Source organism: Daphnia carinata, chromosome 9 (genome assembly GCF_022539665.2).
Source record: "Daphnia carinata strain CSIRO-1 chromosome 9, CSIRO_AGI_Dcar_HiC_V3, whole genome shotgun sequence".
In the NCBI taxonomy this organism is placed as follows: domain Eukaryota; kingdom Metazoa; phylum Arthropoda; class Branchiopoda; order Diplostraca; family Daphniidae; genus Daphnia; species Daphnia carinata.
In genome coordinates, this window is record NC_081339.1 from 7,888,758 (window position 1) to 7,914,948 (window position 26,191).

At 44.5% G+C, this 26,191-nt stretch overlaps 2 protein-coding genes across 2 annotated transcripts in view; one reads left to right on the forward strand and one right to left on the reverse strand.

Annotated features, from left to right (window-relative positions):
* The window catches only part of LOC130700849 (mucin-12-like), a 31,082-nt gene extending 7,458 nt beyond the window's left edge, over positions 1-23,624 (forward strand). The window contains exons 5-10 of the mRNA XM_059496994.1: positions 24-13,427; positions 13,673-19,228; positions 19,363-19,560; positions 19,645-19,776; positions 19,895-19,972; positions 20,099-23,624. Of these exons, the coding sequence (XP_059352977.1) occupies positions 24-13,427; positions 13,673-19,228; positions 19,363-19,560; positions 19,645-19,776; positions 19,895-19,972; positions 20,099-23,241 (22,511 nt within the window). The 3' untranslated portion in view covers positions 23,242-23,624. The remainder of the gene's footprint in view (positions 1-23; positions 13,428-13,672; positions 19,229-19,362; positions 19,561-19,644; positions 19,777-19,894; positions 19,973-20,098) is intronic.
* LOC130700771 (probable ATP-dependent RNA helicase DDX52) lies at positions 23,611-25,989 on the reverse strand. The gene is made up of 8 exons (XM_057522750.2): positions 25,772-25,989; positions 25,380-25,696; positions 24,949-25,322; positions 24,821-24,893; positions 24,466-24,760; positions 24,126-24,399; positions 23,984-24,059; positions 23,611-23,920 (listed from the first exon to the last, which is right to left on the reverse strand). The coding sequence occupies exons 1-8, from the start codon at positions 25,856-25,858 to the stop codon at positions 23,665-23,667; spliced, it is 1,752 nt and encodes a 583-aa protein (XP_057378733.1). The 5' UTR covers positions 25,859-25,989; the 3' UTR covers positions 23,611-23,664.
* Between the last annotated feature and the right edge of the window lie 202 nt (positions 25,990-26,191).

The following is a 26,191-nucleotide window of genomic DNA, read 5'->3' on the forward strand; positions in this document are numbered from 1 at the left end:
TACGATTCCAACTACTATTACAGCTCAAACAGGGGAAATTGAAGTCACAACTTTGAGTGGTGTAACTTTAACCGTTACAGAGCCAGAATCCTTCACAACTAATGGTCTTTCAGTTTCAGTAACGAACGTTGATACTGGTACCACGACTTCTACTGGTTTTTCTGTTACAGCAACACCATTAGTGACTGCAGATTCTGTTAGCACGATAGTCGAAGAAGAAATAAATACGCCTGTGTCTGAAAATTTCCTTCCGGTGACAGATTCTCAGTTTCCTACCACTATAATCGTTGAAAATGAATCTATTATTTCTGGAAGCTCGACCACCGATTCAACGATTACGTTCAGTCCAACAATATCTACTGTTTCGGCTACAACTTTTGGCCAGGAAACAACTCAAGGAGATACAAGCGTGTCGACTGAGCAGAATCCTACACCAACAAACTCTCAGTCTACTGCATTCCCTGAAGAGATTACGAGTGAAAATGAGAGAACAACTACTTCATTGCCAGTCACTTCTACTTCAGCTAGCGAAACTACGCAGTTTCAGCAACAACCATCTTCGACGCCAGAGCTGGAATTCGAGTCAACAACCGAAAACGTTCAAAGCTCCACATTGCGTCCAATTACGATTAGCACAACACCAATGGATCAGAGTGTCGTGACCTCTCAAGAGAGTTTTATTTCCGAAGATGATGGGACATCAACATCTCAGCCTTTTTCAAATTTGATGTCTACGCCGCCTTCACCCGATGTAACAACTCAGGAAAACCCTGTTACTGGTACCTCGAATTCTGAAAGCTTAATTAGTACATTACAGGCTTCTGATAGCTCTACAACAAGTAGACCGACCACTACTGATGAAACCATTTCTGAAGGTTCCACTACCAGCACAACAACATTTGAGGAGCATATGGCAATCACAGAAGGAACTACGCAGGCAGAAATTATAAGTAGTGATGCACCTACTTCAGTGCCAGAGGGAGACCAAAGTTCAGGACAATCTGAAGTGTCTGAACAAAGTGAAACCAGCACTTTGTCAAGCATTCTGTCGTCCATACAAAGTACATTATCTCTCACTACCGATTGGATGTCGCCAACAAGTCAAGAGACTTCTGAAACCGTGTCGGACAACACGAGTGAAGTTTCTACAACAATTTCTGCTCAAAGTGAAGATTTTCAGGTCACAACCCTAAGTAGTACGACTGTAAGTGTCATGGAGCCGCATTTTCCAACTACTATTGAGCCAATTTCCGAAACAACCGCTGATAGTGGTACAACGGCTTCTGATTCCTTTACTACACAGACAAGTCGAGCAACCACTACTGGAGGTCAAGAAACAACTACCTTTGCACAGGAAAATGCAACAGAATCTCAATCTTTAGCTGCAACAGTAACTTCCGGCGAAATTGCAACAGAACCCCAGTCTTCTCCTGAAACAGTAACTTTCAGCGAAACTGCAACAGAGGTCAGCACCGCCGGCGAATCGACGACTTCCTTTAGTTCCACGCCATTCACTAGTCCGTCAACGATTAGTGAGTTACCTAGTCAGGAAACTACTTTAGGAATTGTGACGTTGTCGAGTGAGCAAGAACCTACAACGACAGAAAGTTCGTTAAGCCCTGTTACGCAAGTTGTGACGAATGAAATTGAAACGACTGTTTTCTCATCCACCTCGTCTGTTTTAGAACAAGAAACGACACCATTTGAACAGCAGCTTTCAACGATATTACCGGCATCTGAAACAACAACAGAGAAGCTCAGAGACCCAACAGAGGCACCACAAACATTTTCTACAACAATGGAAGATGATACGAAGACGACCACTGAAGAGGGTTTTATTTCCGAACAAACCACAACGACGTTGAAATCTGTGATAACCACCGAATTCACCACGTTTTCTCCTGAATTTACAAGTGTGCATCAGGACAATATATCGACTGATTCTTTAGATTTGGAAGGCACTCCGACTTCGCAGGCTACTGATGCTTCTACGTCAAGCTTACAGTCAACAAGCGATGCAACCGTTTCCGACAGTACAACTGGTGTGGAAACAACAACTCTTAAGACAGTAATCGAAGAAAACGTCACGGCAACCGAGTCCGATGTTACGGCAGCAACCTCAACTTCGGACACGGAAGCTGGTCAGATTACAGAAGCAACAGAAATGTCTGAACAGAGCGGCACAACCACTTTATCGAGCATCTTGTCATCGATTCAAAGCACATTGTCATTCACCACCTGGCCTTCAACAACGGTGGGAGAGATTACGCAAACACCCCTTAACAATACCGAAGATGCCTCAACTATAATTGAACAGGAGGCTGATGAAGTTGAGACTACAACTTTGGCTAATGTCACTCAAAGTACTACGGAGCCTGATAATCCAAGTACCACCAGTTCACTTTCTGAAAACACTGATGTCGGGACAACAGCTTCTGGTGACTTAGCAGGAACAACAAGTCCAACACATGGTTCCAGTACTTTGGACGGTCAAGAAACAACCCCTTCGACCCAGGAAGATTTAAATCATTTAACAACGTCTCAGTCACCCTTTGACACAACCGTTGGAAATGAGATTGTAACTCCGGAAAATACGATCACTGGTACGGAAACAACGGTTCTTTTCAGTAGCGTATCATCTAGCAGTCCGACAACGACCGATGTATTATCTAATCAAGAAACGACTTCAGCAGGGCAACAATCCACGTTGATGGAAAATCTGTCCAGCGTTGTTACTCAAGATGTGGCGACTGAAAGTACTACTGTACAATCAGCGATGACAACAAGTTTAGAAAACGGATCTACATCATTTGAGCAGACGGAAGTACCAACATTCGGAATAACAACTGAAAATGTAAACACACCAACGGCTCAAGAAATAACATCTTTTACACCAACAACAAACGATGATGCAACGGTCACTCAAGGAAGTGCTACAGGTGAACAAGATCCACTTTCGACGATTGAGTCGTTGACAACTACTTCATTTGAGATAACGAATCCGCCAAAGGAAAAACCTTCAACTGATCCTCAGGATTCCGTTAATACCATCAGTACATCACAAGCTACGGAAGGCTCCGTTACAGTTCAGTCAACCGTTAGTGATGCAATTACTATCGAGGACTTCACTATGGTGTCAACGACTATGGAACTGAGCCTCGTAACAGATTTGGAACAGTCGGGTGAAACAACTACTCATTCTTCTGCGCCAATCACGGAGGATGGCCACAGTTCAGGACAGACGGGAGTGACTGATCAAAGTGAAACCACTCTATCAAGCATTTTGTCGTCGGTTCAGAGCACGTTGTTCTCTACCACTGATTCTACATCGTCAACAGACGACCAGACGACCGAAATCGTATTAACGAGCACCGAGTCGTTGACGACTACTTCACCTGAGATTACGAATCCGCCAAAGGAAACACCTTCAACTGAGCCTCAGGATTCTGTTAACACCATAAGTACACCACAAACTACGGAAGGCTCCATTACAAATAGCCCAACCGTTAGTGATGCAATTACTACCGAGGACTTCACTGTGATGTCAACGACTATGAAACCGAGCGTCGTAACAGATTTGGAACAGTCGGATATAACAACTACTGATTCTTCCGCGCCAGTCACGGAGGATGGCCACAGTTCAGGACAGACTGGAGTGACTGATCAAAGTGAAACCACTCTATCAAGCATTTTGTCGTCGATTCAGAGCACGTTGTTCTCTACCACTGGGCCAACATCCTCAGCAAACGACCAGGCGACCGAAATCGTATTGACCAGCACCGAGTCGTTGACGACTACTTCACCTGAGATTACGAATCCGCCAAACGAAACCCCGTCAGCTGATCCTCAGGATTCTGTTAATACCATCAGTACACCACAAGTTACGGAAGGCTCCGTTACAGTTAGCTCAACCGTTAGTGATGCAATTACTACTGCGGACTTCACCACGGTGACAACGACTATGGAACCGAGTCCCGTAACAAATTTGGAACAGTCGGATGTAACAACTACTGATTCTTCCGCGCCAATCACGGAGAATGATCACAGCTCAGGACAGACCGGAGTGACTGATCAAAGTGAAACCACTCTATCAAGCATTTTGTCATCGATTCAGAGCACGTTGTTCTCTACCTCTGGTCCGACAACGTCAGCAAACGACCATACGACTGAAATCGTGCAGACTAGCACCGACAAGGTTCCAACCACTGTTGAACCCCAAACGGAAGAGCTTCAAGTCACAACAACGAGTGGAACTGTTACAAGCGTTGCAGAACTGGACTTTTCCACAACTAATGCAGAAGTTGGAACAACGACTGAAAATGCTGCTACAGCACCAACTATACCATCAACAACTGCTGATTCTGTTAACATTACAACTACCCAAGACACAACTAGTACTGTTGAGCAAGAATTGGATCTTGCGACAACATCTCATTCTACCAGTCACCCAACGACCGCTGGTGAATACCTAACGTCAGACAGCACCAACATTGACAGCGAGTCGACCAGTTTTATTAGCTCCACTGAAGCCAGTAGTCCGCCAACAACAGAGCGGCCATCTAGTCAGGAAGCAACTCAAGATGTCACGACCATGTCAACTGAGCAGAAACCTTCAACGACAGACAGCCAGTCTAGTGGGGATGTAGAAGAGATGACGACTGTTTTATTTGCTACGACCTCAGCGATAGCGCAAGACAGTACACAGCTAGAGCAAGAACAATTTCAAACTGAAGTACCAGTACTAGAAACAACAACAGAGACAATCAAAGATCAAACAGAATCACTTGTAACAGATCCAATCACAACAGATAGTGACGTCGTCAGTCAAAGCGTCATTACTACCGAACATGACACAATGTCAACAACGATTCTTCCGATAGGTCCGTTTTCGACCACTCTTTCGCCGGTAACGAGCGCACATCAGGAAAATGTAACAAATGACATCTTAGTTTCGGAAACGACAATGGACATTCAACACGTTACTGATGGTACTGTAACAAGTAAACCAACTAGTGGAGACATGGTTAGTGAAAGCTCCGATGTTCCTACAGCGACAACTGAATCACAACTGACTGAATTTGTCACACATTCGGAAGTTACAACTACTGAAGCTTCTTCGATCGGCGAACAACAAACTTCGACTCAATCCCAATCGTCGGATCAAAGTGAAGAAACGACATTGTCTAGCATTTTCTCGTCGATTCAAAGCACATTGTCTTTCACCACCGGTTGGACAACACCAGCAAGTGAGTCTTCAACCGAAACGACTGACATTGTAACTCAAGAACCACACCAAACAACACTGGCCAGTGCCACTTCGAGTGATGTGGAGCAAGATTCTACTTCAACTCCTAATGAATCGATTTCTGAAACAAGTTCTGATATTGGCACGACAGCTTCTAGCCTATTTACTCCAACAACGCCAGTAGGTACTACTGATTCCCTTAGTACTACAGCTGGTCAAGAAACATCTTCGTCATTTCCGGAAGATACGAGCCCTGGAACAGAACAGCAGTCCTCAATTGGCACCACGTTTTCCAGTGAGTCTGTCAGTTCAGAAGGCACTACCATTGAGAGTGAGGCGACTACGTTATTCAGTTCTACATCACCTACTGTTCCAACAACTAGTGGATCATCAATCCAAGAAACAACTTTTGATGGTGTGACGCACATGTCGAGTGTTATTCCTGAGGAAACGACAAACGGAGGGGACACTACTACTGCTTCGTCGGGAGGGATCTCTACAGTAGGACAAGATACCACACAATTTGAACAGAAGCCTATGCAGACGGAAACACCATCAGTAGAAGGATCAACTGAAAAGCCCACCAATCCCACAGAATTGGTGGACACAGCATTCACTACAACGGTTGATAGCAATGTCCCAGCCACTCAAGAGAGTTTTACTTCTGATTCAAGTACACCTTTGTCATTGGAGCCCTCGACAAAACCGGTGGCAACAACATCTTTGCCTGATGTTACCAGCACATTAAATGGCAACGAGATTACTTCTCTTGCTACGGAAAGTACGATCAGTACATTACAGGCCACCAATGGCTTGGATACAGCTACGCCTACCTTTGGTGAAGAAACTACTTCCCAGAGTTCCACTGCTGCTCCAACGACAACTGAAAAACAGACGACCGTTACAGAAGTATTCACAGAGTCCGAAGTCGTGAGTACTAGTGCTTCTACGTCAGTGACAGAGAGTGGTCAAAACTCAGGATCCGAACTGTCTGATCAAAGCGAAACGACCACCTTGTCAAGCGTGTTATCGTTGATACAGAGCACTTTGTTTAGCACTGAATTGCCGTCGCCAACAGAGGAACAGCCTAGCGAAAGTACAACGATCAATGCTGATCAGACTTCATCTACTGCTCACGCAGAAGAATCTCAGACTGTAACATCGAGCATTGCTCCTATGAATGTCACAGACGCAGAGGATTTAGCAACCACTGAAGCAAGTACTGACATTGGTAACACGGTTTCCACTGTATTTGCCGCCTCTACTACTCCAACGGCAGCTTCTAGTCCGCCCAGTGCCACAGATGGGCAGGAAACAACTACTGCTACACAGGAAGACGTGAATGTTGTGACGGAAACTCAGTCTCCTTCTGCTACTATGACCCCCAGCGAAACTTCTACTACTGTAAGCACGAACGTTGAAACAGATTCGACAATTTCTTTCAGTTCCACGCAATTTTCTAACCCGACAACGACTGATGGATCACCGAATCAAGAAACTACCTTGATAGATGTAACGACACTGTCGAGTGAGCAAGAATTTACACCAACCGAAAGTCACTTCAGCGCTGCCACCGAAGATGGGAGCGGTACCACCACATCGACTTCTACATCAACATTCGATGTGATAACCGAAATACCCACAGTAACCACAGAACTGGTGGAGACATCGGGTACAACGATGGTAGATAACAATGTTTCAACTACTCACGGAAGCTTCACAACTGAAGTAAATACACCGTCATCATCCGAACCGTTGACAGACTCGCAAGTAACAACGTCCGTGCCTGAGGCAACATTTATTCCAGAGGAAGTTGGAACAACTGGTTTTTCAGATTCGGAAAGCACGATCAGTACGTTGCAGACTACTAGTAGTTCGGTAACAAGTAGACCGACTATTACTGAAACAACAGTTTCCGACAGTCCTACGATTGCGCCAATAACAACTGAAGAACATTTATCAGTCACAGAAGCAACCACTCAATCAGTTGGGATAACTACTGGTACGTCTACATCAAAGCCAGGAGATGGTCAAACCACAGTTCCCACAGAATTGGTGGAGACATCGGGTACAACAATGTTAGATAACAATGTTTCAACTACTCAAGAAAGCTTCACATCTGACGTAAATGCACCGTCATCATCCGAGTCGTTGGCAGGCTCTCAAGTAACAACGTCCGTGCCTGAGACCACATTTATTCCAGAGGAACATGGAACAACTGGTTCTTCAGATTCGGAAAGCACGATCAGTACGTTGCAGACTACTAGTAGTTCGGCAAGACCAACCATTGCTGAAACAACAGTTTCCGACAGTCCCACGACTGCGCAAACAACAACTGAGGACCAGTTATCAGTCACAGAAGCAACCACTCAGTCCGATGGAATAAGTACCGGTACGTCTACATCAGTGCCAGGAGATGGTCAAACCACAGTTCCCCCAGAATTGGTGGAGACATCGGGTACAACGATGTTAGATAACAATGTTTCAACTACTCAAGAAACTTTCACATCTGACGTAAATACACCGTCATCATCCGAGCCGTTGACAGACTCGCCAGTAACAACTTTCGTACCTGAAACCACATTTATTCCCGAGGAACATGGAACAACTGGTTCTTCAGATTCGGAAAGCACGATCAGTACGTTGCAGACTACTAGTAGTTCGGCAACAAGTAGACCGACCATTACTGAAACAACAGTTTCTGACAGTCCTATGACATTGCCAACAACAACTGAGGAACAGTTATCAGTCACAGAAGCAACCACTGAATCAGATGGAATAAGTACGAGTACGTCTACATCAGTGCCAGGAGATGGTCAAACCACAGTTCCCCCAGAATTGGTGGAGACATCGGGTACAACGATGTTAGATAACAATGTTTCAACTACTCACGGAAGCTTCACAACTGAAGTAAATACACCGTCATCATCCGAACCGTTGACAGACTCGCAAGTAACATCGTCCGTGCCTGAGGCAACATTTATTCCAGAGGAAGTTGGAACAACTGGTTTTTCAGATTCGGAAAGCACGCTCAGTACGTTGCAGACTACTAGTAGTTTGGTAACAAGTAGACCGACTATTACTGAAACAACAGTTTCCGACGGTCCTACGATTGCGCCAACAACAACTGAGGAACAGTTATCAGTCACAGAAGCAACCACTGAATCAGATGGAATAAGTACGAGTACGTCTACATCAGTGCCAGGAGATGGTCAAACCACAGTTCCCCCAGAATTGGTGGAGACATCGGGTACAACGATGGTAGATAACAATGTTTCAACTACTCACGAAAGCTTCACAACTGAAGTAAATACACCGTCATCACCCGAACCGTTGACAAACTCGCAAGTAACAACGTCCGTGCCTGAGACTACATTTATTCCAGAGGAAGTTGGAACAACTGGTTTTTCAGATTCGGAAAGCACGATCAGTACGTTGCATACTACTAGTAGTCCGGCAACAAGTAGACCGACCATTACTGAAACAACAGTTTCTGACAGTCCTACGACATTGCCAACAACAACTGAGGAACAGTTATCAGTCACAGAAGCCACCAGTCAATCAGATGGAATAATTTCTACGTCAGTGCCAGGAGATGATCAAACCACAGTTCCCACAGAATTGGTGGAGACATCGGGTACAACGATGATAGATAACAATGTTTCAACTACTCAAGAAAGCTTCACATCTGACGTATATACACCGTCATCATCCGAGCCGTTGACAGATTCGCAAGTAACAACGTCGTTGCCTGAGACAACATTTGTTCCAGAGGAAGTTGGAACAACTGGTTCTTCAGATTCGGAAAGCACGATCAGTACGTTGCAGACTACTAGTAGTTCGGCAAGACCGACCATTACTGAAACAACAGTTTCCGACAGTCCTACGACTGCGCCATCAACAGCTGAAGAACAGTTATCAGTCACAGAAGCAACCACTCAATCAGTTGGAATAACTACTGGTACGTCTACATCAGTGCCAGGAGATGGTCAAACTACAGGACCACTTGAAGTGTCTGATCAAAGTGAAACGACTACCTTGTCAAGTATTTTTTCAGCAATTCAAAGCACGTTATCGTTCACTACTGCTTGGACGTCGTCAACAACAGAACAGACTACTGGTACCGTGCCGGATAACGCCAATGATGTTTCGACTACGATTTCTGCCCAAACAGAAGAATCTCAGATCACGACACTAAGTGGTACGACCGAAAGTGTTACGGAGCCGCATTTTCCAACTACTATTGAGCCAATTTCCGAAACAACCTCTGATAGTGGAACAACAGCGTCTGATATCTTTACTGCGCAAACAACTCGAGCAACCACTACTGGAGGTCAAGAAACAACTACTTCTGCTCACGAAGATGTAACACAACCTCAGTCATCTACTGACACAGTAACTTCTAGTGAAACTACAACAGACGTCAGCGTTGGCAGCGACACGACGACATCTTTCAGTCCCACATCTTTCGCTAGTCCGTCGACTGATATACCACCAAGCCAAGAAACAACTTTAGGTGGTTTGAGTACCATGTTGAGCGAGGTTACATCGACAGAAAATCAATTTAGCACCATTGGATTTGAGACAACAAATGAAAACGTAGAGTCCACCGTTTCCACTGGCTCCGCTTCTTCCTTACCGGCATTCGAAGTAACAACCGAACAGCCCACAAGTTTTACCGAATCAGTGGAAACCACAGTTGGAAACGACGGAGTTTCCACTAGTCAAGACAGTTCTACCATTCATGAAGATACGTCATCAACATCCAAGCCGTCTATGACCTCGACAGGGACAACACTGTTTCCTGAGACGACGGCTGTTGAACAGGAAAACACTGAATCTGTAAATCTGGAGAGCACGGACAGTACTTTGCTGGTTACTGATACCTCTACGACGAGCAGACCAACTACTGTTAGTGATGTAACAACGTTAGCAAGTACCGAAGCAACAACTGAAAATCAAGATGCCGTCACAGGGCAAACAACAGAGTCTGAAACTTTCACTGCTGGAACCCCTACCACAGTAGTAGAAGATGGCCAAACTTCCACGCAATCTGGAATGTCTAACCAAAGTGACATGACTACTTTATCATCAATTCAGGACACGTCTTTCACTACTGCTTCGTTGTCATCAACAAGTGAACAGGTTAGCGAAAGTACAACGACCAGCGTTAACGAGATAACTTCTACTACTGAAGCACAGACTGAAGCATCTTCTACTTCAAGTGTAGTGGACCTCGATAATTTAACAACCATTGAACCATTATCTGAGACAACTACCGATGCTATCCCTTCCACTGTTGTTACCGCATCTGGAACACTATTAACAACCAGCGCTGGAGACGTTCAGGAAACAACCACTTCAGCCAACGAAGATGTAACTCTTTCGACAGCATCTCAATCCTCGCCTGGCACAACATCTGTCAGCGAATCAGTCACTGTTGGAAGCACGAATCTGGAGAATGAATCAACGACTTCTTTCACTTCCTTGCCAACCACTGCTCCGACAAGTCAAGTAACAACCTTAGGCGGTGTTACGCAAATGCCGACTGAGCCGGAATCCACTTCGACGGAAAGCCAGTCGACCGTTGTGACTGAAGAAGTGGCCACTGTAAGCGAGAGTACGACCCCTCCGGTCTTTACCACCACGGTAGAATCCGTTACAACACAGCAAGAAAGTCAGTCTCAAACAGAAACAGTTGAACTCCAAACGACCACTGAGAAATTCACAAGCCCAACTGAACTTCCTCAAACGGACTTCCCTACTACTGTAGATCACACCGTGCCGGTCAGTGAAGAGACATCGACGCCCGAATCCTTAACAAACGCACCGACAACGTCCTTGCCTGAAGTAACGAACACACCACAGGATAACGTAGCAACTGGTTCTCTATCTTCGGAGAGCACAATCAATACTGATGCCTCTGTAACAAGCAGACCAACTGCCGAAGGCGAAACTCTCACGGAGAGCTCTGTCATAACGACGACAACTGAGAAACAGTTGACTGTCACGGATTCACAGTTGGAAGTTGAGACTACCTCAGTAACGGACGGTGCTCAGAGCACGCAACACACCGAAGTATCCGAGGAAACTGAAGCCACTACGTTATCTTCAATTTTTTCGTCAATTCAGAGCACATTGTCTTTAACAACTGGCTGGCCTTCATCAACGAGTGAGCAGGTTACTGAAACCACGCTTACCAACATTGATGAGGCGACAGAATCACCTTCGTCTACTGGCACATCGATTACCAGTGAAGCTTCTACAGTTACCACGCTCATCATCATTGATGAGGTAACAGAATCACCTTCGTCTACTGGCACATCGATTACCAGCGAAGCTTCTACAGACACCACACTCGATGGACACCAATCGACCTTTTCTTTCACAACCGTTCCTGAAACAAGTAGTCCTATCACGGCTGATACAGTAACAAGCCAGTTACCAAGCGATCAAGTAACAACTGAGAAAGAAGCTAACGTTGAAACAACTACTGCAACAAACACTGATGGAGATTTAACGACCTTCAGTGAAATGGGTATGATCAGCACGACGCCTGGCTCACTAGAAACACATCCACCGTCGACAACAACTGAAAAAATATCAACATCCACCACAATGAGCGAGATGGAGCAATTCTCTTCAACATCAGCCACTCAAAGTGTGCCCGCTGAAAATGTACCTAGCACCACAGAGGCCCAATCTCAACAAACAGATGGTTTTAGTACTGAAAACCTTTTCAGCAGTGAAACCTCTTCACTTGCTACTGCCATACCCGAAGTTATCGCCTCGACAACTGATTCAGAAAGCATTGTAGCTACTCTGACTTCGGACATCTCAACAGATTTCCCCGATTCAGACTCGCACATTTCCAACTTTCCGGTTTCCCAATCTACAACCGAATCACCAACCAGTACAACACTTCCCATTTCGAGTGATTCTTCCAGTGTTGATAACCTTGACGTATCGACACAATCTGGTACGACATCTGTCGAAGATCAATCAACGACTATCACATTGAACACGCCAACAGTGACACCTCCGGTGCAAACCACACTGGAGCCTACTGGCTCAACAACGATTCCATTTGAATCCTCAACGCTGTTTTCTCAATTTGAAACTGACGAAAGTACTCCAGCTGAAACAATTGCCATAATCACTTCCACAACGGACATATCGGCACCGACTGAACAATCGGCAACGACAGTTAAAATCCCGTCTGACGGTACAACTGCCGATTTAGTGAATAGCGAAACAACTGGTGAGCATGGGGGAACTACGATAACTGACAGTTCTGTTCTAACAAGCCAGACCACAGACGGTTTTTCCACTTCCGTATCCTTTACTGAACAAACACTATCTTCCACAACTTTTGCACCGGTTTCACAGGAAAATGTTGTGACGACACCTACGGCCATGCAATCTTTTTCCTCGACAATGAAAGAAGAAATGGAAACGACTCTTCCCACTCTGTCAACACTCTTTCCTCATCACACTACTTCTGACCTGTCGTCCACTTTGTTTGTTCAATCAACTACTGTTATCTCCTCAACAGGTTCGACTTCGGATGAAGTGGAAAGTACCTTCACTTCCACTGAATCTCCTGACACGACACCTTCCGTTACTTTCCCACAAACGAATAACGAAGAATTGGCTTCTTCCACTTTCATACCCGATGTGCCTTCAACACTTGAGTTTGATACGGAATCGACTTCTTCAAAACCTACAACAGAGTCTTTTTCTTTTATCACCACTTTGGCATCCGTTGATACTACTCCAGTAAGTATTGAATCTTCCACGCCAGCAGCCACCATGGTTAGCCCGGTTGAAGAGGCTTCCACCGAGGCTTCCACCGAGGCTTCCACCGAGGCTTCCACCGTGTCCCCGACGCAGTTGGTAGCAGAGCAAACGTCACCAACAACTGCGTCAGTTACGGCGACAACCAACGTTGCTACAACCGCATTACAGACGGAGGACAGTAGCGAAGCTACGTCGACTACCTTCTCTCAGGTTTCGACTACAGACATTCCACTTACGGAAGATGCTGTTGGAATAACAACGATATTACCTAGTACCGGGCCGGCGACAGACGATACGAGTGAAACAAATACGGTTATCACAACCATAGTCGAGGACACGTTAGCAAGCGAAAGTTCGACTCTGGCCAGCCAAACCACAAACGGTACTTACTCTTCTTTATCTTTTCTTGAACAGACCTTTCCTAGTACCACCTTTACCATTGATTCCGCTCAAATAAATCTTGATGCATTCCACTATCAACCATCCCACCTTCCTTCCCGTCACCGGTAACTTAAAATCAAGACATTGTTCTTCCTTGTCTCTCCACGATATTTAGCGATATTCCTAGTTATGATCTATTAACAACTGTGATGTTTTCTCAACTAACTTTGATTGACTCCACGACAGGTCCAACTTTGGATGAAGTGACGAGCACTTCTTTCTTCACAACCACTAGTTCTTCTGAGTCTACGTCTTCTATTCCTTTTTCTGAAACGACCAACGAAGAAATTGCTTCTTCCACTATCTCCGATTTTTCTTCTGCGACAGAACTGGATACACAATCGACTCCTTCCAGTACAGTAACTACGCTGTTTGAAACCGTACCTTGTTCAGAAACGTTGCTTCCCGTTACGACGGAACCTGGTACCACTGACGTAGAAACAACATCTTCCGTATCTTTAGTTGAGCAACTTTCAACGCTCAATCCTTCAGAATTTTCAACTCAGCCATTTGACGCACAAACTTTACAAACGACAGTTATTCCGACGAATGCCGTATCAACGATGACTGAGATCAGTATTGAATCTACTGATCAAGTGTCTACGCTACCTTCAATCAACTCTTCGCCTGAAGCAACAACAAAGGATCCGAATAGTACACCGGGCCCTGTAAGTCCTGAAACATCAACACAAGAACCTAGTACCATCACAACTGTCGAAGAATTGCCAGTTGCAACAACTTTGGGGGTTACTACTGACACACCCGTTCCAGACGTGACAAATCCAACTACGACTTCGGCTTTCTTTTCGACGGTAGTTACAGACGCAACTGAAGCTTCTTCTCCAACTACAGCGGAAGAAACCATAATACACATTCCATCCAGCAATCCTCCTGATCCGTTGGACTCAGACTCGCACGTTTCAGGTTCACCTGCTCCTCAACCTACAACGTTGTCACCTTCCGAAATCACAACCACTTCGCAAGCCACTAGCACCACTGTGCTTATTGAAGAAGACTCTTCAACCACAACAACAGTGCCGGAAGCTGAAAGTACGAATGACTTTACTACAAGGCCAACAGACGCCACAACGCCCGACGTACAAACTACCGAAGTTAGCGACAGCACGTCCGCTGATGAACTTCAGGTGTCAACTGACGCGTTTGCAACAGAAATTGGATCGACCACAGATGCAGGACTACCTGGAACATCCACTTCGCCAGGTGAATTAGTAACTGTACCAGTTACGACCATGACCCCTGGAGTCGAGTCAACGATGAGTCAAACAGAAACGGTGGCATCAGATGAACCAACGACGGACAGCATTTTCAGTAGTGAAACAACTGGTGAGACTGCAAGTACTTCTGGTGAATGGTTAACAACATTGAGCTCATTTTTTTCGAGCCAGACGACCACCGAACCTTCCACCACTTTATCTTTTGCTGAACAAGCATCATCTTCCACAACCTTTGTCCCTGTTACCCCGGAGAATACTGAAGCTGCGTCACTTTCGACGCTCGAAAATCTCCCGACAACAATCGCAGAACAGACGGAAACAACTCTTCCCTCTCTGTCAACCTTTATTCCTCTCCAGTCCTCTGTTTCCACATTGGCAGAGGACGTAACAACCACTACTTCCTTCCCTATAAGTAACCCAACTCCTGTTTCGACGACGGATAACGAGGAATCAGTTACTCACCAAACTACCATTTCCGATTTTACTGTCGAGGATTCGGTAACTGTGTCGACTTTTTCCCCTGTGCTAACATCGGAATCTTTCCAACTGTCTACTGAAGTGACTGATGAAATTGAATCAACTTCTTTCACTTCTGATGTAAATCAATTCGAAACAACTTCGCAGCCATCTCATTTAACTACTGATGGTCTGTTATCTTCTACCTCATTTCCTTCCACCTCTGAACAGATGTTCGAAACCGGTGTACCTAGCCAGTCCGTTACTTCACAAACTGATTTAGGTTCTACGTCAGGATTCGATAACCTAGAAACTGAAAGTACTGGTTTACCCACGTCCAGCGAAGCTATCATTGAAACAACGGTTTCAGGTACAGAACCAACTTTCAGTACCGAAAATGAATTCTCAGCTTCTCAAATCTCAACCAGCAGTAATGTAGTAACGAGTGAATCAACATCGTTTTCAACTGTATCTTTTGAACCAACTACAACATTGCCAGAAGAGTTAGGGACCATCACTGAAAGTTCGTTTTCGACAGAACAAACAACCGTCGTGCCTACCGTATTGACTTCTACGTTTAGTGATTTAGACACTCCCACATCGATCACACATGAACAAACATCTGATGCGACATCTACCACCGAATCCCAAACGTTTCCTTCTGTTACCCTCCCACCAGGAACCGAAGAGCCCGTAGAAACGAGTGTCGCTACCATGCAAAGTAGTGATCAAACTAGTGATGTAACAACGAGCGAAATTACAAGTACTTCGCAATCTGAATTATCTCAGACAACAATTTCCCAATCGACCAGCGCTTCAGAGTTGACGGAATCTACCACTACCTTGCTGCCAATCAGCACTACAGAGGAGCCAGCTCCGACAACAGAATCTGCTACGAACGAGGCTGTGACATCCACAGTTCCATCATCTGATCCCACAAACCAAGAAACTGAATCGCTTTTTTTCACAACGGCCACAACGTTCCAAGAGACGACTGAAACGATGGACTCCACATCACCAAATAGTGAGACGACTATTTCTTCGACCGAAACTCCAGATTTGACGATAACCAGTACTTCACAGGAATTGCAAACTGTGACGGCGGAAACAAATCCGACTAGCCAATTATTTGGTTCTACTACAAGTGGCATTTTTCCAACAACTTCGGAACCATTTTCAGAGGCTGTAACGTTTTCTGGATCATCGACTTCCCAAACGGAAATTCCCTCCACCTTTACGACCCAAGATTTCACCGATCTCTCAACTGAAGGGATTTCGACAGTTACAGAGGAAGAAATTTCAGAAACAACCGTTGCATCATCTGATCCGATTGCCCAAATGACTGACTCGCTTTTCACAACAGAGGTGTCCCAGATGATCAGTTCTTTGCCACCAAGTAGTGAGACCATGTTAACTTCTACGTTCTCTCCTGATTTGCCAACAGCTAGTACTTCACATGAATTCACGCCAGAATCGCCAACTATGACAACTGAGACTGATCAGACAATTGTTACAGAATCGTCCCATTCAATTAGCCAAACAGCTGACTCCCTTACTACTCTCACAGAGACTTCTGAGACGATCAGCTTGACGCCAATTATTGTTACTTCCACGTTCTCTCCTGACGTTTCGACTAGTAGTTCACAGGAACTCACATCAGGATCGCCAGCAACACCGGAGGCAGAACAAACTAGCCAGTTTAGTGAGTCTTCTACGAGCAGTGCCTTTTCAACAACTTTGGAACCATTTTCAGAGACCGAAGAGTTAACTGTGTCATCTACTTCCCAAACGGAAAATCCATCTACCTTGACGGACGAAGATTCAACTGATCCCACAACTGAAGGGTTTTCCACGACTACTCTGGAAGATTCAGAAATAATCGTTACGGAATCATCTGATTCCATTAGCCAAACAACTGATTCTCTTATTACAATGACAGAGACTTCAAGCAGTGAAGCAACGGTTATTTCGACTGTGTCTCCGGATTTGCCGATATCTAGTACTTCCCAAGAACCTACGTCGGACTTACCAGTGACAACGGAGGTTGAATCGACTAGCCAATCTACTGGGCCCTCTACCAGTGAAGCTTTTTCAACCACCTCAGAACCAATTTCAGATGCCGTAACGTTCACTGAGTCGTCTTTGTCCGAAACGGACGAACCCACTACTCCACCAACTGACGAGATGTTTACGGACACGTCGGCAGACATTACAGAGACGATCGTTACGGAATCGTTCACCAGTGAAACGATGGCTTCTTCCACTATACCGCCAAATGTGCCAACCACAGAAATCTTAGATATTACGGAAGCACCATCAACAACTATTTCACACTTGACAAGTGATCCTACTGCCACTGTTGCACCCACAACGGATTCTTTTTTATCAGAAGAGTTCTCAACGACTTTTTCTTCCGTTTCAGATGGCTCATCTACTATCGAAACTTCAACGGTACAAGTCCTAACGACGGACCATACAACTCTTTCTTCTCAATCTTTCTCCGAAACGACCACTGAATTCGTCCCAAGTAGCACGTCTCCAACTGAAATTGATCAGACAACTACGGAATCATTTCTGTTTCCTACCGACACATCCATGCCAACAGAAGAGACCAGTTTAATACCGGATTTTACAACGGATTCTTCTTTAGTATCTTTCTCGACATCTCCAACAGTCGGAAGCACGACAATCTCGGAAGGCAGCACGGATGCCATGTCAATGAGTGAAGTTACCGAGGCAGACATTTCAACGGAAGGCACAACGCCTTCGTCTACAACCGATATTTCAACTAACGTGCCTTCCACTTTTTCGACGCCACCAACTCAACAATCTTCAGAGGCTGATCTAGTTTCGGAAAATGAAGGTTCCACGGTTGATTTTACAAGTGAATCCACTTTTGTGCCAACGACTGTTAGCCATTCTGATGAGCATACAGTTACAACTTCTTTCACTACCGAATCGGCCCATTCAAGTCCTCTGACTGACGAAACTACCAGTGATTCAACTACTGACTTCCCGTCAACCACGATGAGTCAGAGTTCCGAAACTCCGTTTTCAACAACTTTGGAACCTATTGCATCAACGACATTCGAAATGGAAGCACAAACAAGCCATACTACTGATTCGTCAACGTTTTTTACCACGGAATTTTCAAGTAGTCCAACTTCGGAAATCACAACGACGACCAGTCTGCAATTTTCTACCGAAAGTTTACCAGAAACTGTCAGTACAGATTCCGAATTCACGACTACGTCAGAAAATCCTGACAATTTCGGTCCATCTGATGCAACTACAGTTTTTGAAAGTGAAACCGAAACATCTTTGCCCACTACTACCTTTTTCAGCACGACCGCTTCAACAGAAACAACAGAAACTGATGCAACAACAACATCCTCATTTGTGACCACGGAGATGACGACCACAGATCCAACTACTGGAATTGCATCAGAGTCTCTTTCAACTGTAATTTTTGAAACGTCTTCAACGATTGATTCAGTGACGTCTACTACTACTGTACAGGAGACTTCTACCACTGATCAAACCACCGCATCCCCTTTTGCGTCGACTGGCATGTCAATTGATATTGAAACGTTAGATAACGAAACGACGGACGATTACATTTCTTCCACTGCTGTAACAACAGAGTCATCAGATCCTTTAATTACTTCTTTCTCACTTCCCCCATCTACTGCATTCACGATTACCGATTCGCCATCTACTATTGACTCATCTGTAACAACGGCGGGTTTTACTTCTTCTAGTGATCTGGTACCACTATCAACTGATGATACAATCGAACCTGTGACGACAGAATCTAGTGTATTTACAAGTAGTGCAACGTTAACCGACTCCGTTGATCCTCTTGCCTCCACTGATACGACGATGACCTTAGAGTTGACGTCGACACTTGATCCTTCCCCCTCCCCATCCATGCCAACCCCAGACGTGAGTGTTAGCACCATCGACATGCTCACTGAACCGTCCACTACACCTTCGTCTTCATCAGCAGATACTCTGTCGACTGAACCTTACACGGTTACCAACTATCACGGTACTTCTTTCCCGATGACGAATGAATCATATGACGAATTTGCTTCTTCTTGTCTGCTCTTTAACTTGTGTGAAACTGTCAATAGTGTCGTGTGTTTTCCTTCATTTGAACCTGTTTTTTTTCTGTCACATTAGAACTGCCTTCTGAGTCTAGTGGGTCATCTGATTTAACTACAACTGAAGATCCCGGTGAGGTGACATCTACCACATTCATGTTCACTGACGTTACCATAACGCCTTCACAAACCACTGTTGCTGATACTACGGTTACAGATCACTTGATCTCGGACGCCACGAGTGATGGCATTTCGTTTAGCACGGTTATACCAGAAAGTATAAACCTTCTGTTTCATCTTAACTTCAATCAGTTCATTTTTCTCAACTAACAATTTTACTACTGTCATGTGTTTTCAACAGCTACTACTGAGTTCGTTTCGCTTGTCACGAACATAGTTACGGATCACACGACAGAAACCGTAACAACGCAACTCGATTCAGAAACGACGTTTAGCACTCTTCCTTCTACTGTGTTTCCTACAACATTCCAGAGTATGTCTTATTATTTAAAAAAAAACCAGCTCCGCTTTGCCTTCGAATCGCTATTATCTCTTATCTTTATCGCAAGTTTGCCATTCTAATCGAAACCACGAAAATTTGTTTCCATAAGGTTCAACATCGGCTGTAACCAGCGATCCTGTAGATCTAAGTGTAGCCACAACAGAGGTTACCACAGCAGTTCCTTGTGGTAAATATAAAAACAAAGTTCCGTCAAACTGTGCTATCCTCTATTTTTAAACCGTTCAATCAAATGAATAATATATTTTTTACATTTTTATATAATACAATTAACGTTGTTCTCTAATGATAATAGATATCACTGACTCAGCGATAACTGAAGAAACCACCCCCTTTGATTGCGATTCGACTACAACTCAAGAAACCCCTACCACGGTTTTGGGTAGCTCAACTGAAACACCCATCGTACCAACCGAACAAACAATTACAACTACCGCGTTAGCCGATACGACAGTATCTGATTCTGTAACAACAACTACCCAATCGTTCGAGGGCACAACAGACGATAGCACAACTGCTGAAACTGTGGTTATTGAAACAGATGCTGGCATAACAGAGTTTAGCACGGATGAGCCAATAACCTCTGATTGCGATGATGAAGACCTCGACATGACTACCACTGAAATGCCAACGGAATCGACCAGTCAGATTCCTATTGAAGTTATGCTAACGGCATCAACAGCCGTAGATTCAACGACCACTGAATTCACTACCTCCGCAATGGCATTTGAAGTTACCACGACTGCACCGGAAGGTGATGTTTCCTCAACATCCTCCGAGTTGTCTGTTACTGTTGAAACAGACGTTACGACCGAAGCATCGGTAGCAAGCACAACAGTACTAACCGAAGGTCCTACTACTGACGTACCAACCGATGCCACAACAGCAGTGACCGAAATAACCACTGAGGTAGTTGATGTACTGCCTACCGAGGAGCCAACTGAACTGCCGACTGACGAACCCACGGAGGAGCCTACAACGGAAGTCAGTATGACCACCGATTTAACTACTGGAGAAACCACGTTGTTGTCTACAGAGCAACCGACTGACTTGCCTACCACGGAATTGCTTACAGAGACACCAGTCGAAGTTACTTCTGAATTATCAACCGAGACTCCTACTGAAGCTACGACCGAAGAAGCGACTGAGGCTTTTACTGAAGAACTGACTGTGGCTCCTACCGAGGAACCGACTGAAGTTCCTACTGAAGAACCGACAGAAGCTCCTACTGAAGAACCAACTGAGGCTCCCACCGAAGAACAGACTGAGGCTCCCACCGAAGAACAGACTGAGGCTTCCACCGAGGAACCGACTGAGCCTCCCACTGAAGAACCGACTGAGGCTCCCACCGAAGAACCGACTGAGGCTCCCACCGAAGAGCCGACTGAGGTTCCCACCGAAGAGCCGACTGAGGTTCCCACCGAAGAACCGACTGAGGTTCCCACCGAAGAGCCGACTGAGGTTCCCACCGAAGAACCGACTGAGGCTCCCACGGAAGAGCCAACGGAGCCTCCAACGGAAGAGCCAACGGAGCCTCCCACGGAAGAGCCAACGGAGACTCCAACTGAAGAACCAACGGAGCCTCCCACGGAAGAACCGACTGAGCCTCCAACTGAAGAACCAACGGAGCCTCCAACTGAAGAACCGACTGAGCCTCCAACTGAAGAGCCAACTGAGCCTGAAGAACCAACGGAGCCTCCAACTGAAGAACCGACTGAGCCTCCAACTGAAGAGCCAACTGAGCCTCCAACTGAAGAACCAACTGAGCTCCCCACTGAAGAGCCAACTGAGCCTCCCACCGAACAACCGACTGAGGCTGCTACGGAAGAGCCCACTGAGCTCCCTACCGAGGAACCGACTGAGACTCCCACCGAAGTTCCGACTGAGGCTGAAGCACTCACCGAGATGCCTACCGATGCACCCACTGAGGTTACAACGCAACCGCCAAGTGATGTGTCAGCTGGAGTTACGGAAATAATGACGGAAACACCGACTGAATTACCCACGACCATTCAACCAACTGCGCCCCCAACTACGCAAGCATTTTTTACTACTGAACACCAAGTCAGCGATCCTACAACGTTGGTAAACGTGGACAATCTTCAGCAAAACGACACTCAATTCACTACATTAATCATGGAAACCACAGCAGAGCCAGACCGCGTTGAAACAACAACGCAGATATTCACTCCTTCCACCGCTCCGCCTACAGTACAGGAATCCACGATTGTAACGGACATGACAACTACGATGTCGCCTTTTACTGATCCCACACCTCCTTCGTTTATTGCGGTTGTGCCTAAGCCGCCACCCCCGAGTTTCATTTTCGTACCCTCATCTTCTAGCTCTGGCTCGTCTTCAAGTTCATCAAGTTCATCATCAAGCGACTCGTCAATCAGTAGCGGACCGTCTTCACCGTGGGGGGCTTTGATCCCAATCTGGAACGCGTTTCCAGTGTTGGGTATAGCCGCATTCATTATATCAGCACCGTTCCTTCTTCTGCTGACAGTTTTGTTTGTTGGAACACCATTTGGAAGATCTATTGATGGTGGAGGTGATTTGCTACTGGGACTTTTCAATGACCTATACGAAGATCGGACGCTTGACCATCCTTGGTTAATTGCCAAAATTTTGTCGCAAATGTTTCCCGAAGAGTATAGCCCATCTAGCAAATCGGAAAGAATGGTTCTCACCAGATATGTTGCTAAAATGTTCCCGGAGCAACTTGAGAATTTGCAAAACTGGGAAGAGTTATCTATACCAAGTGTTTTGATTCATTTGCTGCCGGAGAAATTCGCTCAAGTGGATTATAAGCATCTGGATAAATACCTCGCTGACGATACCGTTAATTACACTGAGACGGAGAACCTTAGACGGCTTATGCTTCGCTTCCTGACTTCTGCGAAAGAACACGTCCCTGAATTCGCCCAGAAATACATCACGCCAGATGTTGAACAAAAGATGAGAGAAATTGTGAAAAATTCTGCTTTGATTACGCGAATGAAGGACGCCATACCCGACTCTAGCAATTTGGACAACGAATGGCTTTTTGACCGACTTATGTTCAAGATCAAGAATTTTAAGAAGTCCGATGAGGAAATTGAAGCATTAGTTTCCACGGAACCAACAACGCAAGGAACTACACAAACTTCGTCGCGTCCTACCACAACTTCTGTATCACCACCGCCGAAGTGTCAATGGGGTCCTATTCTCTGTTCGATAAATCGGGTGTCATTCCAACGCAATGCAGAAAAGCGTAGTGATACGGATTCTGTGAACGTAAAAGAGATTGTGCCCCGACAACCAAAACAAGTCCCGCAATGGCTTCGTGCAACTAGGAAGAAGAATCAAGCGGAAAAAGTTGTTCCCACCAAGACCCAACGACCAGTACCGAACGCACTGTTTCGTCGTTTCCTCTTCGATCCTTTCCGTGCTTGATAGCGACACTACAATTCTAATTGAAAATCCCGCATGCTGCACATAAAGATACTCGTTTATCATTGTTTATTCAAGTAATGTTTTCAAATTTTAACATTATACGATAGTTTTTCCCCACTTCGCACTTCTTTCGCCCGAACACGAGCTTGTTTCGCTTACCCAATATTCAGCAATTTGAGTGCAGTTGAGTGGGAAGTGATCTGGGAGATTTGGATGAATAGTTTATTTAAGTTAAAGAGCACTGATTATTTAATTTTTTTTGTTTGACTTGTTTTATTGTTGAGATTCTATTTATTAGTTATTTTGTTATGTATTCATATATGAAAATGGAGTGTTATGTAACTTATGTCCGGAAGTAACAATACACTCTAAAATTTCACAAAGGATTGTATTTTATAGAAAATCAAGGATGCATCAGGTATATCACACACCATTAGTCGTTATTTTAGCTCTTTTGGACGGTAATCCTTGTTGTGCCTTTTGCTTAGTCTTCCTAACGTTGGCTATTATTCGCTCACGTTTTTTTCGCTTTATCTTATCGGGGATGGGTTCCGTAGAGATAGATTTTCGAGTAGGAATATTCCGGGCCATTTTCTTGGCTTCGCTCTTAGATGTTTTCTTCATTTGTAGCATGTAATCTGGTACCTCACACCCAGAATTCCGCATGACTGTGGCAATTCTACAAATTAAAAAATGGAGATCTGTTGAACCGTTCAAGTAATTAAATGAAACGGAATCATACTTGCGCAGATAACCCGCATCATTCTCCGTGAAAAAAGTTATAGCTTTTCCTGGGCGACCAGCGCGCCCCGTTCGACCTGTATTCGTTAAAAATATCATGAAATTAATTGCATAAGTTAAAATAAACGTTTTATTTTGCATACCGATACGATGAATGTAGCTGATGGCGGATGGAGGGAAGTCATAATTTACTACTAGGTTCACACCTTTGAAATCAATACCACGGCCCATAAGTTCTGTACAGATGAGCACCCAAATTTGACCGGAACGAAAACTTTTCACCACATTGTCACGTTGGAGTTGCGATCGCTCGGCATGAATGACATCGACATTGATGCCGTCATATACCAATTCAGTATAAAGTTCTTTTGCTCGTTCTTTTGTTTGGACGAACACTAGAACTGGTGGAGTAAGGCCCTTTTGGAACAGAACATGACAATAAATTATTTCTGTATTACTTTTCAATAAACTGCTATTGCTCACCTCGACAATCAGATTACGGAATGCCATTAGCTTTCCACCTTCGCTTCCAGTAAAAATCAATTGTTGCTCAACCTTTTCGGAAGCTGAATTCTTCTGTCCAATGGTCAGCATAACGACATTGTCGAGATTTAATTTGCACCATTCTTGCACGTCAAATGCAAAAGTAGCGCTGAAAAATGCTCGTCTAATTTGTTGCGAATCACAGGCCCGATAGATCGCTCCTAGTTGATCACGGAAACCTTGTCGACCTTCTTCAAACAACTTGTCTGATTCGTCTACAATCAACCATTCGACACTACAAGGTGAAACGATAAAAGATTACTTTTGATTTCTAATTCACGTTTAATTGTCATACTTCTTAAGTGAAATAGCTGGTGGCTCTTGCGATAAAAGGAAAACCAGCCTATTCGGTGTTGTGATGAGAATGTCTACAAATAAATTCGTTCAGACACGAAAGGATATAATAATATTCAATTTAATTACCAAATCGTTGAGATGATTTTGGCCCGAATTTTTGCACAGCTTTTCCAACATTGTCTATGACGTGACAACATAAACCAATTCCTTCAGTTAATTTAACACACTCTCGATGTGTTTGATTGGCCAACTCGCGTGTGGGTGAGACAATTACTGCCCTGAAGCCTTTTCTCTGTGGAGTACCTAGGCAATGTATAATAGGCACCAAAAATGCGGCGGTTTTTCCAGATCCGGTCGGGGCACAAGCCAGGATTTCTCTTTTCTTCAACATTAAAGGAAGGGCTTGCATTTGAATCGGAGTAGGAACCAAATATCCACGTGCGCGTATGTTTGCAATGAGTTCTTCTTTGATGTTAAACTGCTCTGCCAGCTCGTCAAACCTATAAGATGGCATAATACATTGAATGTTTTTGAATACCTTTTTGGCAGATACTCACGTTTCAACTGGAGTTGGAATGTCACTGCCCTGAACATGGATATGATGTGCATTCCTCTTTCTCTTGATTTCTTCCTTCTTTAGTGCAGCTAATTCTTTTGGTGTTTTAATTTTCCTTTTCCTTTCACGACGTAACGCTTTAATTTCTGCTCTGGGGTCCACTTTCTTATCATCCAAAGCCACCATTTTGTTATTAAGTTTAGTTATGCCATTCTCTTTTTCAGTATCTTGTTGTGTTTGTATTGCTTCATTATCTGCATTGGAATTATTCACACAAGTAGTCGATAGACTGTCAGTAGAATGTTGGTTTTTAGCTAGCTGAACAATAAGATAAAAACGGTTATTACTGGACTAGTTTCGATTAAGTTAACGCATAAAAAAAAGGGTAAATACCTTAAATTTCAGAGCATCGTTCTTGAATCTGTTTGTGTCGAATTTTGCACCAGCTGACAGTCGTTTAAACAAATCACGAGCATCCATTACTTCTATACACAAACACTACGTCTCAAGTGAACTTTTGGGATAAGCTATTAGAAATTCCGTAGCAAAGTTTTAAATCGTCAATAGATGGTACGTCAAGGAATTAGCTGCACAAAACACTTTCAAGTTTCAACACACGTGCAAACAAATTTTTTCGGCTGGCAACGGCAGACGACATTAGGAAAATGTTATTGCCATTGCCAGATAGTTAAAAATTTTCCATTTTGGAGGAGGGGCCGGATTTCTTAAACCTCAGAGAGTCAGAGATTATTGTCGTTGAACAGAACTTTTAACGGAAATAAAAAAAAAACTTACTCGGGTCTTAGAAAGAGA